Source organism: Struthio camelus, chromosome 8 (genome assembly GCF_040807025.1).
Source record: "Struthio camelus isolate bStrCam1 chromosome 8, bStrCam1.hap1, whole genome shotgun sequence".
Classification (NCBI taxonomy): domain Eukaryota; kingdom Metazoa; phylum Chordata; class Aves; order Struthioniformes; family Struthionidae; genus Struthio; species Struthio camelus.
This window is the reverse complement of record NC_090949.1, coordinates 8819025-8837064: the sequence shown is the minus strand read 5'-3', so window position 1 is coordinate 8837064 and position 18040 is coordinate 8819025. Positions and strand designations below refer to the sequence as shown.

The following is an 18040-nucleotide window of genomic DNA, read 5'->3' as shown; positions in this document are numbered from 1 at the left end:
ACCCTAGAAATGCTTCAACCTCAGAATGAGATGCAGCAGGCAATAGTTCACGGATTAGCTTCAACATTTGCTAGGAAGCATCTTTTGATGCTCCAAATACATCTTTCCTAAGGGTTAATATACCAAAGCAGGAGGAAAGGGAGAAAAAAAAAAAAAAAGCACAAAAGCTATGTAACCTCTTTCCACTGTATGACAAACTCTCTCTGCATCATATTCCAAAGTGTGAGATGTGCAATTTCCACTCTCAAGCTCAGTAAAAACGGCATAAAAACTACCAGCCCTGGGAACTGCCTGATTATTAGTTTATCAGATCAAAATCAGCAAAACTGTCTTTTTATGTGCTGCTTAGTTTCAAAAACCTACCATGCATATTTCAGTTCTCCCTCTCCACACCCCACACCCTTCTGCTGCTGTCCAGCTGGAACACATCAAGGGTCTAGAAGCCAAGTCAAATGTTGACCCCACCCTCCTCCATCCATTTTAAGGCACCTTCAAAGCTAGTACACTGATCTAGTTCAGCTTAGCCAACAACGCCAGCAAATCTGTTATTTAAGACTTTAGTGCTGGGTTTTTATAACTGCCCATTAATACAAGCTTTGATGTATGGTCAAAAAATCCAGCTGTAATGAGTTTCATCAGACTGTAGTAACCTTTTCTCAGAAGGTCTTTATTACTATACCTTCATAAGCTTTGGTCCCAATACTGTTTTATAGCATCATTCTTACTGAACTGCCTTAAAAAAAACAACACTCAGCAACATTTAACACATCTCCTTCCCCAAAATTAAAACAAAGAGCTGTTAATAATTTTATAGAAGATACTTTTGCACCAGCATTTGTAATACGAGTTTGTTCTAAAGAGTATGCAGGCAATAGTTGTGCGAACCACAAGAGAAACTGATTTTCCTGACAAAACCCTTGAGGCAGGTTACAAAAGGATTTTGTAAAAGGACAAAGAACTTACTCTGTTGTTCCCCTTTGCAGGACGCAGCAAGGAGGAAAAAGAGGAAAAAAGAAACATTAGATACATTTATTTTACATGCACTCCATCTAACTTGTACAGTTCTGGAAATCACTCAAACCAAATGAGGAACTGACTCAAAGAACATTCACTGAATCCTCTGGTTAGGCGGCTTCCAGGGGAGCACAGGAAATTCGCAAAGGATTGAAGATGTTCGGTGAAGTTGTAAATTCAGTGTTTTTCAAAATTTCCTCTCTACCCAAACGTTCTGATTCTCCTTTTGCTTCCTTCAGTGTAAATCAGGAGTGGCTCCAGGGAAGCCCACGGACACTAATACAAGAGACGGGAAAATAAGGCCTGATACGATCTGGGGATGGGACCAAGGCCAGAGGGATTTTCAGGCATTGGTAACACTGAACTTCTACTACGCAACGCAACCCACTAAACACGTCTGCTTACCTTTCACGACAGCCACTCCCTACAACATGCCAATGAATGGAAAGTTTCATTATCCAATGCTTTTTTAAAAGCAAATATTGTATATTTAGATTAGTAATAAAAAAAGGGAGGAAAAGGCATAAAGGGAGAGGGGAAAAGGAATGGATGGTGCCAGTAAGGTAAAGTGTGCAGAACAAGTTATGACGAACATCTGTGCTATTATTTTTTTAATTGAGAATTTTGCCATGAGCTGGCATGAACAGTGTATATTATACAGTGGGAAGTCAGCCAAAATAAACACCAGCCTACAGTTGAGAAATACAGTCTGGAAAGGTTAGTCATAAAGTTGTAGTCAATTTTTTAAAAAGGAGGTTTGGATGCATCAGTACAGAAACCCAACAGTAATGTCAGCTGGTAAATGGATATCCCGTTTCAAAGTGAATTGGCCACAGTGTGATTTATATCAAGGAAGCTGACTTGCATATGGGTTGGAAAAATAAAAACACTGATTCATTGCTATCCGGGTGGCTGTCAGAGCCCACGTCCTGACAAGAGCAAATCTCCTGGGGGAAGGAGGTGACTTGGCAAACTGCAAAAGAGTTCACGGACTCACGGAGCAGCTTCTTGGGGTGGCTAAAGATAGTTAACAAGAGAGCGAATATATGAATGTGTGTGTCTGCATGTGCAGAGGGCCAGGGAAGGCAGGCAAAAGGCAGCGAGGAAAAGGAGGAATGGAGTGATACCTGGCCTCTAATTTTTAACACATTGAGGAGTTTTGTTTAGGAAAAAAAAAATTTTGCAACCTTGGACTTAGCCTACAAATTAAATTAGCACTAGGGACAAATAGGTGGAGCACGTCTTCATGTTCGTGGCAGTAAGTGTTGAGCCTCGTCACGTCTGTAATTATACAATTTCAAGTGGCACTATTAGAAAAATAATAGAGAAATGAATATTCTTAGTTGAGAGATTTGCTCCTAGGGAGGATTCAGAACAAATCTCTTGAATACAGTGACAAATTCCTAATATTCCTGCCACTGCAGAGGTAACTCAACTAAGGGCAAGTGAGTTGGGTTTTACATCAGCATTCTTGTACATGAGCAGCAGAACTGTTGATGAAAACACACAGCTTAACTTTCAAATTCCAGGCTGTGTGCACTGCTCTGGCAGTTACAGAAAGCAGGCCAGCTTCACCACTGCAATACTCCAGGTTTATAGCACTGTTAATCTATTTTTCATTTCTTAGCAGCAATTTTTCTACTTCTGGTGCCAGAGTCTCAGATACTCGAAGTTACCAGCTGTAACTTGTACATGCGAAACAGTGAGAAGGTCATCCTGTGAAGGGGCTAGGATACCTCTTTGCATTTTTAACTCAGGGATTGCAAAGCTGTGGGGAAGGACTGAAGTGAGAATTGCACCTACTCCCTGGCAGTGTCACTTACACAAAAACAGGGCCCTTAATCCTTTAAAGGAGAATAAAAGACTAGTTGATGTCTCTAAACTATTTTATATTGTCAAAGGAAGATCTGAAACTGATGAGCATGCACATGATTTTAATGAAAAAAGATGCTGCTGATTTTTATTGAAGTTATACTGCAGCTTCTAAGGTGTCATAGGCCTTGGAACTTCTGCTCTACGAAGCACAAAACTTCAGCAGCTTTTCAGTACACATTTGAACCTCCAGTCTTGAAGGTGCAAGACTAGAGCTTGCAGAAACGTGCTATGCCTGCAGAGTGGACTACTGGATGAATTTCAGACTACAGGGTTTTGGAAGAGTAACACGCACTCTTTTTGCAATGTAAAGATAATTCCAGCTCAAAGGAGAACTGAATTTCGAAGACTCCCTTCACTTTCATCCTGCAAAGAAATCTCTCATCTTATATCTCTAAGATTCCTTTAACAAAGTTAACTTTAAACAGAAACAAAACAAAAAAATCTTTAGAAAACTTCTTGAAGTAAAATATTTTTAGGGGTAAGGACAAGACAGGCGGACAGAAGAGAAATTTGGAAATCCAACTAGTCTGCCCTGCTTAAAGATAAAGCATAAAATGTATGAATATTACAAATGACACGGAATAAAAGATTAAATTAGATGTAGCAATATGCTAACTGTTTTAACATCACTAAAACCTGAGCAAGAAAAGGAAATAATATAATATTTCAAACCTACTAATTAAATAGATAACCTCTCATAATTATTTTTTCTAAAATGACTTCTGATGGTCTTAGACCCACTGAAGGGTCATTGAAAATTTTAAAAAAAGTACTGATAAAGTCTCAGACATCTGGTAGGTGGCCAGCTACATTTGTATTTAGCCTGTTTAAAAAAAATCATCATCATCACTGCTCATTCCTAAAATAATTGGGGAATCTAACAGTTCACTCTCTGATTTAGCTTTCAATGACAGCCTTGAAACTCAGTATGAAGAGATGAAACTGCAGGTTGGTTGTGTGCCTAAATAGCAGCAGGAAGAGATGCAAACAGAATTGTACTGGAAGCTGTGGACGTATCGCAGATATAAGGGAAGTATTAGGAGAGAAAGACAAGGTGGAAGACAGCACAGACCCTGGAGCAGTGGCCTTTAGGGGGCTGGCCTTTCTATGGAACACAAGCAGGAAGAGGAACAAATTTTATAAAAATAAAGCATCATTTCTCAAAACAGATCTTCCCCTGAAGGGATCTAGCAGAGTAGCAGACATGCTGAAGAAAGGTGAACCACACATTAGAGAAGGAAAAACTGAAAGACTAAAATGACAGGTATTTATGTTAAGGTCAGTCATCTCTTTGGATATCTCTCCTCAAACCTTCACTCGATATTACAGAAGAAGGTGTTGCAAACAAGAATAGAGAGAAATACCACAGATATTTTTCACCTCAAACCATTTAACACAAAGCTCAAAACTATAAAAAAACAAAAAATGAAGAACTCCCCTCTATGCTGATCACATCCCTTGGGACTTCCACCATGTAGAGGAGGAAAAAAAAAAAAAAAAGTTGTTACTGCAGATCCATCATGTGTAATAAAGGCACTTTATAACTGCAGTCTTATTCAGCAGATGGAGTAGCCATGGTCTGAATGGTGCTTCACCAATACTGGTATTCAGTATTGAGATTTAGTTCTGGCGCTATAGTCCGTATGGCTATGGCCTCAGCTGCACTGACACTTGAGGAAGCTGGGCTTTCAGCACAGGGCCAGTACCCTCCTCCCAAACTTGTGTATAAACAAGAACAACACAAAAAGACAAAGCCCAAAAAACATGACAGGGTAGCTGGCCATATTTATTTCCTGACTTTCTCTCCTTTCTGTTTAATTAAGAGAGCTCTTTTCTGTTGTCTATTCAATTTGCTTTACTCTATGATTAGTTGAGTAAAACCATCTTGGAAAGGTTTAGCATGTGTTTCATACACAAAAACATGCAGTGAATCAGTAAAACAAACATGACTGCCTGGATGGCTCCGTCAGTCATGTGATATAGAGCTTGCAAGAATGAACTCTTCAGAACACATCTTTACCTTAGAAGACATTAACAGAAACAATAAACATCAGGAAATGCCAAATTGCTCTATTCTTTTACTACTCAGAACGAATGGATAATATTTTATATGATTTTTTTTTATATTGAGGTTTGACACACAAATTAATTTTAAAATATTTCATTATGAATATTTTAAGATAACTGTAGAAGACTCTAATGAGAAAGCTATAATTTCTTGAGATAGCAACAGACATGGTATCTTCACAGATGATGACACTGGGGTTCTGACTCAAACAGAGCAGCTACTGAAACACTAGTGAGCTGTTTAACTTACTGAAGATTTATCAGGATAGACACCGGCTCGTAGCAGAGATGCCTTCCAGCTATCCACCTCCTCTTGGGAGTCACAGGCTAGCTCAAGGAAACGGTAATCCTTGTAAACATTCCTAGAACAAAGAGCACCACATTGTAAAACTAGAATTTTACTATTCTGTATCATGCACACAGCATTTTAAATTAAAAATCCTTTGGGATCAGAAATGATTTGGTAATTGTTTTGGACAACAGAGTTTTGAGACAGGTGCTCGACATGGAGAACTTAAAAATATCTTAGAATGCTACAGCGGAGCTCCGGAAATAATAATGATCTGAAAGGACTGTGTAACTACTTAAAATCAATTTTCCAGCTTTCTGCCAAATTTAGGGCACATTTAGGAAAAAAAAGCTATTGTGATGCAGAGGACAAATGCTCACATAAGACATGACAACAAAATTGTGTCTCGTGACTGACTGCTGCTGTAACCAATAAATACCAAGATAATTAATGATGCAATCTTTTCCCATGTTAGGTCCTTTCAGCGCATTATATACTCTTTTTAGCTTTTAGACATCTTCAGTAAAAAGGGAAAGAAAACAAATGAAAAATTATCAGATTAAAAAAAAAACAATTGATGTCTGCCATAGTAATAAATAAATGGGATATGTTTAAATAATACCTATTGCAGGTAATTAACATAATTACAAAAATGTAAGCATTGTGCATAGGGAATCACTTAATGGAAGAAAAGAGAAAGAGGGAAAAAATACATAATATGAAGGAAGGCGGTACTTGTAAATTCCCCAATAAACAGAACAGATTTTCCCCTTATGGTTTAGCCATTAGTTTCCACATTCAAAGTCCATATACAGACCAGATTGCTGTAAATTTGTCAGCCAACAGTCTTTTTAGGAAAGGCCAGAAGCTCAGCTGACAAGGGTTATGAAACCACATTTCGCTAGATCTCAACAGATGCACAGGAATCAATCTTCCATTGCAACAAGACCATTTCCTTTCCTTAGCAAGAGGATCACTTAACTTTCAAAGGCAGCAACAACAAGAGGTCCTTTATGCAAGTAGAGAGGCCTTTTCTGCCACCATATTTTGAAAAAAAAAAAAAAAAGAGTGCACTATAAAACTAGGAAAAAAGTCATTATTACTATTGGCTATATCAATTTCTTCAGCATTCAGGGACTTGAGAGATTTCACCCTTCACATTTCTGGAATAAAATCGACTTGATGTAATTCCCACTCACAGAAGTGCTTTTCCCTTATCAACAAAGTCACCTACAAACAGCTCCTAGCCATGCTTTTTAGGGGATGTTACAGGAAACATATGGATAGAAAAATTGATATTGAACAGTAAGCACTCATGCCTGAGCATGAAGAAGCCAACATGAACCCAGCCATCAAATTATCAACAGTGAAACCACAGTGTGTCACGATGGACAAAATACTTTCACCTTCGAAGAACAGGAAATTAGTTATTACTAGCAAGCTTATAGATTGCATTTGAAACCACAAAAAATAATGGACAAAATCAGATTTCTTTATATTAGTGACATCATTCTCACTAATTTCAGTGACCACATCTAAGCAGCCTGACAGGTGCGCTCAGCACTGGGGCTTGCACTACTGCCCTGAGCATCCAGGTTGGAGATACGGCTGGAGAGTGTTTCAGTGTCATACAGGGCAGCCCACCTGCGTTCCCTTCCCAGGCAAACAAGCCCACAAAGGGGTAGAGCAACATTAAAGGGTCAGGTCCCATACTTTAGGCAAAGCCCCCGGCAGAGTAAATAATTTCAAGTTCTCTGGGTCTTCTACTGATTAGAAATTTAAAATTGAGACTTTTTTTTTCCTCCTGACTCTAAAGGTACTAATATTGAAGATAACAAGATCTGAAGAGGTTGTTCAGGCTATCTGAACTGATGACAAAACACTTGAATTCTAATCAATTTACACTACTGTGAAACTCAGTATTGTTTACCGAGCAAAGCAAAAGACTCAATGAAAATGAAAAGTAAAATGAAATCTCCAGAGAAAAGTGCTTTAATTTATTGTTAAGGAGAAGCTTTTACTGAGATAAGTTTTTGGCTAAGTTATCTAGGCAGCTATAGCAGCGAATGAAAGAGAAACTGAAATAGTAAAGGGCACGCTCAGAAAAAATGACTAAAAATAACAGTAGGGCAAATAAACGCTGTAAAACATTGTGATAGGGAAGTTCCAAAACCACTTATCTGCAAGAGCAAAACAACATGACATCAGCTCGTGAAAACATTTTTGGGGGATTGTCATGTTATATATTAAATTTTTTGACATTTTTGTGACTTGCACAGGATGACCAGTTTATGAAAAGGGTTTATAGCCTACTGCCTTGAACAGAGGGGAGGCCTGGATTCCCGTCTTCGTATCAAGAATTTTTCAGGTCTAGGAGCACCTTATACGACAAAGCCACTGAATGCTTTCCTGCTACCTGAGGCCCGTCTCACTACAGTACCTGAGAGCGCCACCATTTTAGTGTAGCTAACCTTGCCCTACCATCACAAAGGAAGACAGCTTTCAGCTTCACAGCATAAATGAGGAACTAAAGACTGTACACAATAAGTCAGAACTCATAGGAAGCTTGCAGCAGGGCGGGTAAATGGAGGCACGTCTCCCAATTCAGCTCCCTTGCCAATGGACTCCCTTTGCCTTTCTTTCTTCCAGCAACACTGACGGGCACAGGAATTTTACAAAGCAAATAAAACCCAGGTAACTTCTGAAGAGACAAAACTTATCCTTTTTCTGTTACTAGCAGAATCTTACAAAAAACACATCAACATGTTTTACTCATTAGGAATCCACTGGCATCTTACGCAAAGCTGCAAAAAAGTTCTTGAAAACGAATCAAATTTTCTTTTTTGTTCTTTCTTCCACTTTTTAAAATTGCTGAAGATATCAGCACAAAATGTTACTACTCAGTCTTCACCTATTTACTCCATATGGAATACAACGAGGTCACGCTCTCATTCTCGTCTCTATAGCAGCTAAATCGGATGTTATACATCAAAAAGAATACTATAATACAGGATACCGAGAAGCAAAAAAGAAGAACTCCCAACAATAGAAATCTTGTTGATATTCAGACATCTTTAAATTTAAGGGACTGCAGAAGCAAAATAGATGCAATAAATGGGAATCTGCCTAGCAGTACAATCTGTGTGTAACATTCCTCTTGAATATTTAGCATTTTTTAAACATGAACACACAAACAAGGAAACTGTGTGCAAAGTTATATGCATATGCTACATCTGCCTATGCTACTTCCTCCTGAGAGTTTCATCATTGTAATTTATTATCCTGCACAGCATCACAAACATGAAGATATATCTATAGTTGAATTACTGGAAATTGAAATAGTACTTTTTTTCAGGACTGAAAAATACAGAAGACTACCATTTATTATCTACAAGTTTTTTAACAGTTTAAATACATATACCTCAAGAACTGCATTCCAGAAAAATCATACAGTTGAACTAAAAGCAGCATTTCGGATTCTGGAATGGTTCCAGGTTCCGGACATATCTGTGGCCCATTACCTGAAAGCCCAGCAAATAATCAGCTGTAACTTCTTACATAGCAGCTTCTTCACTTTATTGTTACTACTGCTTCCAGCATCCTGGATTCCTTTCCCCGTATTTCAGGGCTCAAAGTGAACTTCTAACGCAGAAAAGACCTTTGCATTGTCCACCTGAAGGTAGTATTTTTTTAACCTCTCTCATCACAGAAGAATCCTAACATGAAAATGCAGGATGCAAGTAAAGTATTTGAAAGTGTACAAGAGAAAACAGAAGAATGCTAGACAACTTTGAAGATTGCAGGTCACTGAGATTCCTGTCCCATTAGTCCCAAACCCTGGGCTGCGGAGCGTTCCATAGGGAAAAGTTAGATTCCTGCAAAAACAGCAGAGCTATATGATCCAGGTCCAACAGTGGCATAAAACTGAACTGAAAACCACAAGCAAAGAGCTTTCTAATTGCCTACTGCAGTGCAGGCAGTACTGGTAGGTTTCCCTCTGCAGTGGTTGCAACTCAAAATTGCTCACTGAGTGGACTCAACGGCTAGACCTCAAGATACACAATTTCTCTTGCAATTTCTTAATACTAAGATAAGGTTATATATTTATCTCCAGAGAACCTGGAAAGAGTTTAAGAGCAACCACTGTATACACACAACATCCACTGCATGGATATCATCTGCATTTACGTGATGTGTAGCCACATATTAAACGTATGCACAGGCAGCTTCTCAGACACTTTAGATTGAGTTGGGCCTGGAATGTTCAGTAGAAATAGATGTACCATAAGTGCATGTAATTTTTTGAATATAGAGAGAAAATATAAATCAAGATTAAATGAAGTTGAATTTATTCTTGCCCCTAAACCTGCCAACATAGGAAGACACAGAACAATAACTACAGAACAAAAATATTAGTGAAATTTTTACAAGCATGTTCATAAGCCAGTTTAATCCTGCAAAGGACGCGCAAACACATTTAACCTGAGTAGTTGCACTGAAGTGAGTGAAACTACCCACAAACTGAAAAATATAGGAATGTATGGGGATTTCGAATAAGTGTGTTTATCGTTTAAAATTGACTTTTTTGTAAACTCGTGGTCTATTCATTAGGATGCAATCAGAACTGAAATGGACCCAAAACTGTGGAACCAAATGCAAACTGGCCCATTTTATTCCATGAAAAAGGCAAATGATTTAATTCTTAAATATTTTTGATTTGTTGAAAATTAAAATCATATAGAATATGGGTTTCATACCTAGCCACATAAAATAAAAAAGAGAGAAAATAACGGAATCCATATACTCCAAATATACATGCGTTATTGAGAAAGATAATCAATCTTGAATGCAACTCACTGTATATACTCCACTTATTCATCCTTAGTGTTAAGTGCACCATTTTAGGCACCTGCGATTACACAATGGCTAGTTTGAATGTACACACTATTTTTCTTATATGAAAGCTCTGCTAGAAGCTCTTCAAATCATATGTATTAAAGAAATGAAACTAACCATCTGCTACGAGTTAAAGCAATGACTAACATTTTCTATCAAGGCATGCCATTTCAGATCAGTCCAATGTGACTGTTAATTAAAATTAATTACCCATCTTTGAACAATTTTTTTTTCCTGAATACCCAGAAAAGCCAAAGAGAATATCTCTGAGACAATGCCATGAAGGATTTTACCATCTAACTCATGTTAACGTTAAGTCTCCCAGAAGTACAGGAATCTTTTCAAGTTTACACACATGCACACACACAGAGATGCACGCAAAGTTTTAAGGTGAAAATGAACAGAAGATACGCTGATTAGTATATAGCTGCAGCCAAAACTAACATCACGTAGGCCAAAATCTGCAGTAGTGATAGTAACTGGCACATAAATATTCCATAACTCCCCAGAGAAAGGGAGTTTGATCGTTTTCGTGGTGAGGGATGGAAGCCTATGTTGAACCCGCCTTGGGGGCCACGTAGACACATAAGCTGCTCACGGCTGTCAGAACCTCATCACGCCTGGGGGGAGTACATCTCCTGCTCCAATCCTCTGCTTCCCTGGATGAGGCAGTGATGGCCTTTCTGGGTTATAGGAAGCAAGCGAGGTAGAGCTGTCCTGCAGGCTGAGTCCCGTTTACCAGTCACGACTTGGCCCATGCTTACCACACTCGTATCTCTGGTAAGTGTCACTAATGTTCCAATCTTACACAATTGCTTTGGCAATTTTGTTAAAGTACAGTGTAACTATCACGTTTATTGTACGGCCTTGACTTTGCTGTTTCTTTGCTGTTGCTTCTTCTTGCTGTTTCCAATAACCAATTTTTTCTCTGTAATTCCAGTTTTCACCTGCACCACCTAGTCATTGTCCTATGTTTTATTTACTGTACAAAGAATTCTTGTCAATGATGACAAAAATGAAATATCCCAGGAAAAGCAACTTTTTGTTAATGGAATGGAACCGAGGTATAAAGACCACTTACTCTTCAGGTTTGTTTATTTTTCTATTCTTAAATATTGTACTCATCAGCATCTTAGAAATTTATTTGTTTACAAAACTCAGCAACTTTTTTCTGGATTAAATTCATGGGATCTTAAATTAGATTCTCATTCTTCCATTTCTAACAGAGGGCTGTGAATAGCTTACAGTCCAGCTCTTCCTGGGGCTTAGCTTTCTTAGTAATTCAAAAACAGTAACTAAACATACATCTCATTTTAGGCTTTCTCCCCTAGCCTGGCTTCCATCCAACACATCCTCTGACCCGGTCTCCTTTCACTAGTTCCCTTTATTTTGGCTCTGTGCCAATTTCCCTTATATATGGTGAGCAGTTAACCAGTTATTGTCCATAGCAAGAAATTCAGTAATTTTACTTAAGGTTCTAATGAATTTGGAGTCCCATTCCCTCCCTGAACAACATTCAGCTTTCATGGCCTCTTTGAAACTTCTGCAGGGCCCAGCTCTTGAATTCTCATGTCTCCTCAGAATGGCCCAGTCTCTGTTTAATTGCATTCCTATCCCAAGCTTTTAGCTGAAGCTACTTAAATACTCCATGGAGTCCAGGAAGATTGTTGTGCTCTGCAAACACTACTGCCAAAGTGAATGAGCAGGAGATGATCTGCACTGGTCAGCCTGTGAGCAGGAAGCTTGCAGCTGAAGTTCCCTGTGACACAGGGCAAGGTCTGCTATCTGCTGTTGCTCATTTGGAAGTACCATGAAAGAGAAAGCAGGCACCCAAGGTAAATACTGTCACTCCTTTCACTTAATAGACATAGCATACTTTCCCGGGTCCTCCTGAACAACAGTTTCTTCAGCAGTATGATTCCTGAGAGTTGGAGTGCACTCAGGATTCAGAAGTTAAAATCCATTATCTGGCATATTTCCAGTTCTATTGTACACCTCAAATTTTTCTTTTGATGGCTCTTCTCTCAAAATTCCTTTGTCTCTCAGATTAAGAATCTATTTCTCCAATAATCCTGTCCCAGACACTCATCTCGCATGGAGAGAGGGTAGGTTCTGTCACACTGCTCCACAATCCTCGAGGTGCATTTAGGTCTCAAGGATCTACTCTTGTGCAGGTAAACAGAGGAACGATTGATTTTGTGCTTTGAATTCCCTACTCACATCCCCTACTACATAGAACCATAGAGGAAAGGACATGACTATGCTGTTTTATCTGGACACTGGCTAGGCAGGAATTGGAAGAGGAGGGAGAGCTGGTAGGATCTTCCTCTGGAAGGAAGGGTGTACTTCACACACTGGTTCTGCTTTTTTGCCTTGCAGGAAAGGAAAAGCCTGAACAGGAACAGAGCTGACTGCATAAGACAGGCTATTGATAAGGGACTCTCTACTGGATAATTCTTCCTCATTTTATATGTTGCTGCTCCCCGTATTGGTAGGAAAGGCATGAAATTTCATCAGTTCAACAAACACTTCAGCTTACTATCATTTATAACTTCAAAATCCTTGCCTGGTACAATCTGTTCTCTCACAGAAGAGGAAGAACTCATCTCTTCAAACTTGGAGAAGAGATGGAAGGAAAGCTTCTTCTCTACTTGTTGCAAAAGAAAACAATTTTTACTCCTCTTTCCTCCTTGCTTAAAGGAGTGGTATTTGGATGGAGCGCTGTTGACACAGTAAATCAGCAAAAAAGTGCAACTACTCTACTGCAAAGTCAGAAGATTAATTTTTTTAGGGCAGCACAGAAACAAGTAAAATTGTGGACTCTATAGTCACTGGGCACGATCATGAGATATGATGACTGCTTGCCCATATTAGCTAGACAGAACTGGGACTGCTGAATAGATCCTAAAGGGAGGCACACTTAAGACTACAGTTCTTATCCCAAACTACAGTATTTGCATAAAAGAAAAAGTGCCAATCAGCAAATAATTTTTACGGGAAATAGGTGGGAAATAGGCAAAGTGTTTAGATTGAAATCCTAGAAGAAAAGTAAACATCCTGGAATAGACAGAATTTGTTTTGTTTGTTCTTGAGCTCTGCACAGGAGTCTCAGACTTTCATCAATTCAGACGTTACAGGTGAATCTCCTGTATGTAAGCACATGTGCTGACAAAATCCTCTCTTCTCCATTCTTAGCCCCCCTTCAGAAACCCAACCACTGGCTACATCTACACAACAACTTTGCCAGCCCTTCGTCTCCTCTCCCTGCCAGGGAAAAACCTTAAATTGCCTTGTGTTCACAAGGGTCTCAAAAGCTGGCTCCAGTTCCTGAGCTCTGGGCCTCCGGGAACACCGGGCTAGTACTCAGGAGCAGTGTCCTGGCATACCTCATTGCACGATGAGGAATTATGGAAATAGTCAGCATTCAAGCTCTTTACACAAGTTTCTCGTAATCGTGCTCTGATCATGTGAAAAGCAGTCAGATGCTTACTATCCTTCCACTTCTCATAGGAGTGAAAGTGCACGATTTCACTTTATGTTCTGCAGCGATACTGCAGACTTTAGTTTTTTTTCCTACAGGCTAACTGTTTTCAAATATTTTGTATACACTTGATCTCTTTTACAGCCTAAAAGACTCCACCAGTAGTTTACTGTGGAGACAGAGGGGAGGATAAAAAGATGGTCAACACAAAATACTGCTCACTTTCTTGACAGCCTTTGGTTTAGACACATACTGCTCAATCCTGCAGCTCAATCTCAATTGCTTAAAGGCAGACTCATGTAGATATACACTGCTAAAAGTGACCCATGAGTCAAAGGGCAGTTGCCCGAGCATACTTTGCTTTAGTATCCAGCGCTGCTAAGACAAGTAAACTAGAGGAGACCATCTCTAAAGATCTTCCATGGTGTCTGTGAAGTACACGGAACTTAAGTACATGGGCCCACTCAAACACTTTAAATAACTACTTAGTTTGCTGACAGGCAAACCCTTCCTCCTTTTCTTTAGGCAGTACTACTACTACTTCACATCAGGGAGGTTCTTTTTTTACTTTATTTTTAAAAATTTTAATTAGAAAGTAATAGGTAAAGAATTTAATTATTTCACAACACAGGCTTTTCACAGACATGCAATTATGTTTCATTTCATGAGAATTTATCTTCACTGTGAAATCAATCGTCACAGTCTCCATTTACTACACATTACCAAGTCACATTTGATTTCTGTCAGAGAACTGTTGACTTCTGCAGTAAATCAAAATGACAGATAGTGTTAGTTTCCTTCTGCCTGTATCCCCAAGTCTCCTAACTCAAACTGGTCTTTCCTTCTATTCAGTGAAATGAGGATTTCCCTGGTAACTGTATTTCACAACTGGAAAGGTTTTCATAAATGGAAAAAATGCGGTGCATAATCCAGGAAACTATTGAAATGTACAGTATCAGAAACATATGGCTGTAGCAAATACCTATGCAGTGGGGGCCTGGGAATGAAAAAAAAAGAGAATAAGCTTATGAAAATTCTTTTCCTAAAAGGATTTTTGCTTGAATATTAAAATATTTTAATTGCACATTAAGAAAGTTTGCATAATCCATGAAAAAAATTTCTGAAGATTATGGAAAAAAGAGAGATATAGACTAGTCCCCCCTATAGACTTTCTGGGATGCTGGAGCAGATGATTTTGCCTTTGCTCTTCAGTGATCAACATCTTAAATAGCAAAATGCTTCCATAACCAGAAGCCTCAGCAGGCAGATTCCAAAAGAGAAAGCTGATTTCTCTCTCATTACTCTCATTTCAAAGAAAAGCAGAAAATAATTACATGAACTTAGAAGGTAAAAATGATCATCCCCCCATATATTCAGAAACCAGAAAATAACACATTATCATAAAGTAAACAAGGACAAGAGTCTTTATATCAGCAGATCTCCACCATTTCCATGTTTCAGTTTCTCCAGTACTCTGGGATAGGAAGGGGGAACGCAGGCCTCAGCTGAGGGCTGGATCACTTTACATAAGCCCCAATATCCCTGCTACTGCAGACACAGCCTATGAATTTAAGAGGCAAGGGATAGCAAAACGAAGTTGCTCAGTTTATGCCAGAAGGAATAATGTTGAGAAATAACCAAAAAATCAGCTATTTCATAGTAACAGAGGAATAGCTGTTTGAATTAGAATTCAATAAAAATTTCTTCAATAACAGCAAGTTCTGCCTCCTTTTAAGCTAGGAAATTCTCCTCATAAACAGCCTCTCCCAAGGCAAAGTTATCTTGGCATCTTATCACTGTGCTGTCATGTCCTAGCATGCCGATATAGATGTAAGGATGTCTTTAGAGTAGCCTGCAGATGCTGGAGGACCTATTCACAGGTCAGATGGGCAGGGTTATTACAGATATGGCAAACATTTTAGAGATCTCACTTTGAAATCCTTTCTGTATAGTCTGCCCAAAGATCCAGTGAAAATGTAAATGTGCAGCTACACAACTTCCAAATAAATCCCAGACTTGTCAAGAGAAATGGATGCTTCTCTTGGATTTTCACAGCAGTTCAGTGATTAATATTTAAGCTGTAGAAAATATTCAAATTAATTAGCCAGATAAAGGAGAAACAATGCACTAAAATTAGAAGATTTCTCATGGAAAGAACTTAGTATGTACAAACTGACATGGAGCCACCAGGAAAAAATTCTTTCTTGGCTGATCTATGCACAATGTTGAAACTATTCATGCACACCTATAGTAGAACAGTCAGAATTACATTAATCTTCAGCATCTGAAGATAAACATGTATGTTCTTTCAAAATAGAAGAAGTTTTTCAAAGCTTTTTCTGTGCTCCAGGAATGCAAGTGGTCAAGTGCTTGACATCTTATTCCCAGCAAGTATTTGTGATGCATACTTTCAAACTGCATCACCTGGCAGACAACGTTCATAGGTAGGTCAGCTGAACAGCCAGCAGATGTAGGCAAAGCCTTCACGGGACAAGGAGGTGAGAGCTAGACTCACATTCAGGCCTCATGCTTCTGGGATCAGCAGAAACTGTGAACAGCCCAGAAAGCCTGTAATTTGCTTTTGCTTTGCAGGAGGGAGGGAAATTCCTTGCTTCTGCAATGACTATTTCTGGCCAGTTCAGGAGCAGCAACAGCTGGCTTTGCAGGGAGCAACATCCAGCCCTCATCATCTTGAACAACATCTGAACGCATTGCCAAGCTTTGGTTACGGGAGGGGGAGCAGGAGCGAAGGGACTTAGCAGAAGAGAAAAAGAAAACAAGGACATCTACGAATGTCAGCACTACAAATAATTTTGCCCTTTTTTTGGGGGGGGGGAGGGGTGAGGGGGAGACTTATAGAAATTTCACCTCATCTACTAAAATGCAATTCCACCAAGCCAGCTGCAAATACAACTCTTCCCTTTGATTAAAACAAAACCCACAGACACACAAAGAAATGACTTGTATGACTTTAAACATTTTCATGTTTTCTTGACTTATTTGTGTATAGGAATCTGAACTTCCTGCATATGAGGAAGAGGCTTCCATGGAGTGCCCACACCACTTAGAGCAGAGGATGGTGTCTGAAAGGAAAAGCATGAGGCAAAACACTAGAAAGCAAAGATTCTAGTGAATTAGGGAAGCAGAGGAATCTCGTTTGCTCTTCATTCAGCTGCATTTAACCCAAACAAATAATAGAAATACTCCTAAGATTACAGGCAGCAAGATGTTCCACCGGAGAAAGTGGAAGCTTTTGTGATTTATACCAGTTGAATCTGGTCACAAGGTACAGAAGTCATGAATGTTTTGGTAAGCCTAGGAGAATGCCAAACAAAACAAAAATAGGATCAGGAGATGATTATTTCACCCATACAGAAGAACTGGATGACTAATCATGGAGCTGTTTCACCCTGTGAGTGGCTAGGAGAATGCCAGCTTTTTGTTCCATGATTACGCAACAGCACAGAAGCAGATGAACCAAGGGGGTCAAGACCTCTGTTCACCCGCATAGTGGAAATACCAGAACTGTACTCCCAGTTATTAAAATGCTCAGCCAGAAACACTTTCATAGAACTATCTGCAAATAGTGCATTTTCTTACCTCTGTTCCGTGTTAAATAAGGCAAAGATATGTTTGCTAGACATGAAGCTCTTTTCAACATCCCGCACTTTCAAGTTGTCCAAAGGAAGCATATACTTCTTCTCTTTTTCCTACAGAAAACAGATTAAAACAACACTATGTAAGACATCTCAAAGAAACCTGACATCAGCACCTTCTATTGAGTTGATAATGTCTTCAGGACACTTATTACCACGAGGGAATAATCCTAATTGAAATGTCTGGTTATCCTATGCACACAGATCTGCAGCAGAAATGAAACCTAAATTCCAGTACTGTTTTTCACTGACCCAAACCAGATGATACCTAGTAAAAAAGTCTCATCTCCAGAATCCTTAGATTCTTGAGATAGCTACGTTTCTTCTTCTTCATTCCTCTGAACACCAAAAAGAAAAGGGTCAGATTTAACTAAAATAAAAGGATCCACAGTCAATGGAGAACTGTTCTATCACAACCGGAATAACTTGTGACACAAAATTCATCTCTAAGATTGTTATCATTAATTATTTAGGGTTGGCATCTGATGATCCCAGTGATAAATTTTCATTTCACCAATTAAAAATACAAAATCATATAAAACCAAGGTTTCAAATATACCATTTACATATATTATCATACACATGTAGATAAGCTTACACACATATGTACGGTAATACCTAAGCAAAACCAGACTCTAATCTGACCAACTCATCACCCAAATAGCAGGAATGACCAATTCACTCTTGCTGCTGTCAGCTCCTTTCTCATTTACTAATAATTTACAGTACAATCAGTGTAATTTTACCTCTTCTACAATATTT

At 38.9% G+C, this 18040-nt stretch overlaps 1 protein-coding gene across 8 annotated transcripts in view; it reads right to left on the bottom strand.

The window, feature by feature from the left end:
• The window catches only part of DNM3 (dynamin 3), a 189522-nt gene that overhangs the window by 54387 nt on the left and 117095 nt on the right, over nt 1-18040 (bottom strand). For 4 of the 8 annotated variants that reach the window (XM_068952054.1, XM_068952049.1, XM_068952050.1 and 1 more), the window contains 2 exons: nt 17223-17332; nt 5207-5318 (listed from right to left, as the gene is read on the bottom strand). The exons of 1 other annotated variant lie outside the window; for it this stretch is intronic. In XM_068952054.1, the coding sequence (XP_068808155.1) occupies nt 5207-5318; nt 17223-17332 (222 nt within the window). Of the gene's footprint in view, nt 1-963; nt 976-5206; nt 5319-17222; nt 17333-18040 lie in introns of all 8 variants that reach the window. 3 more of the 8 variants (XM_068952052.1, XM_068952048.1, XM_068952051.1) reach the window with 1 other exon arrangement.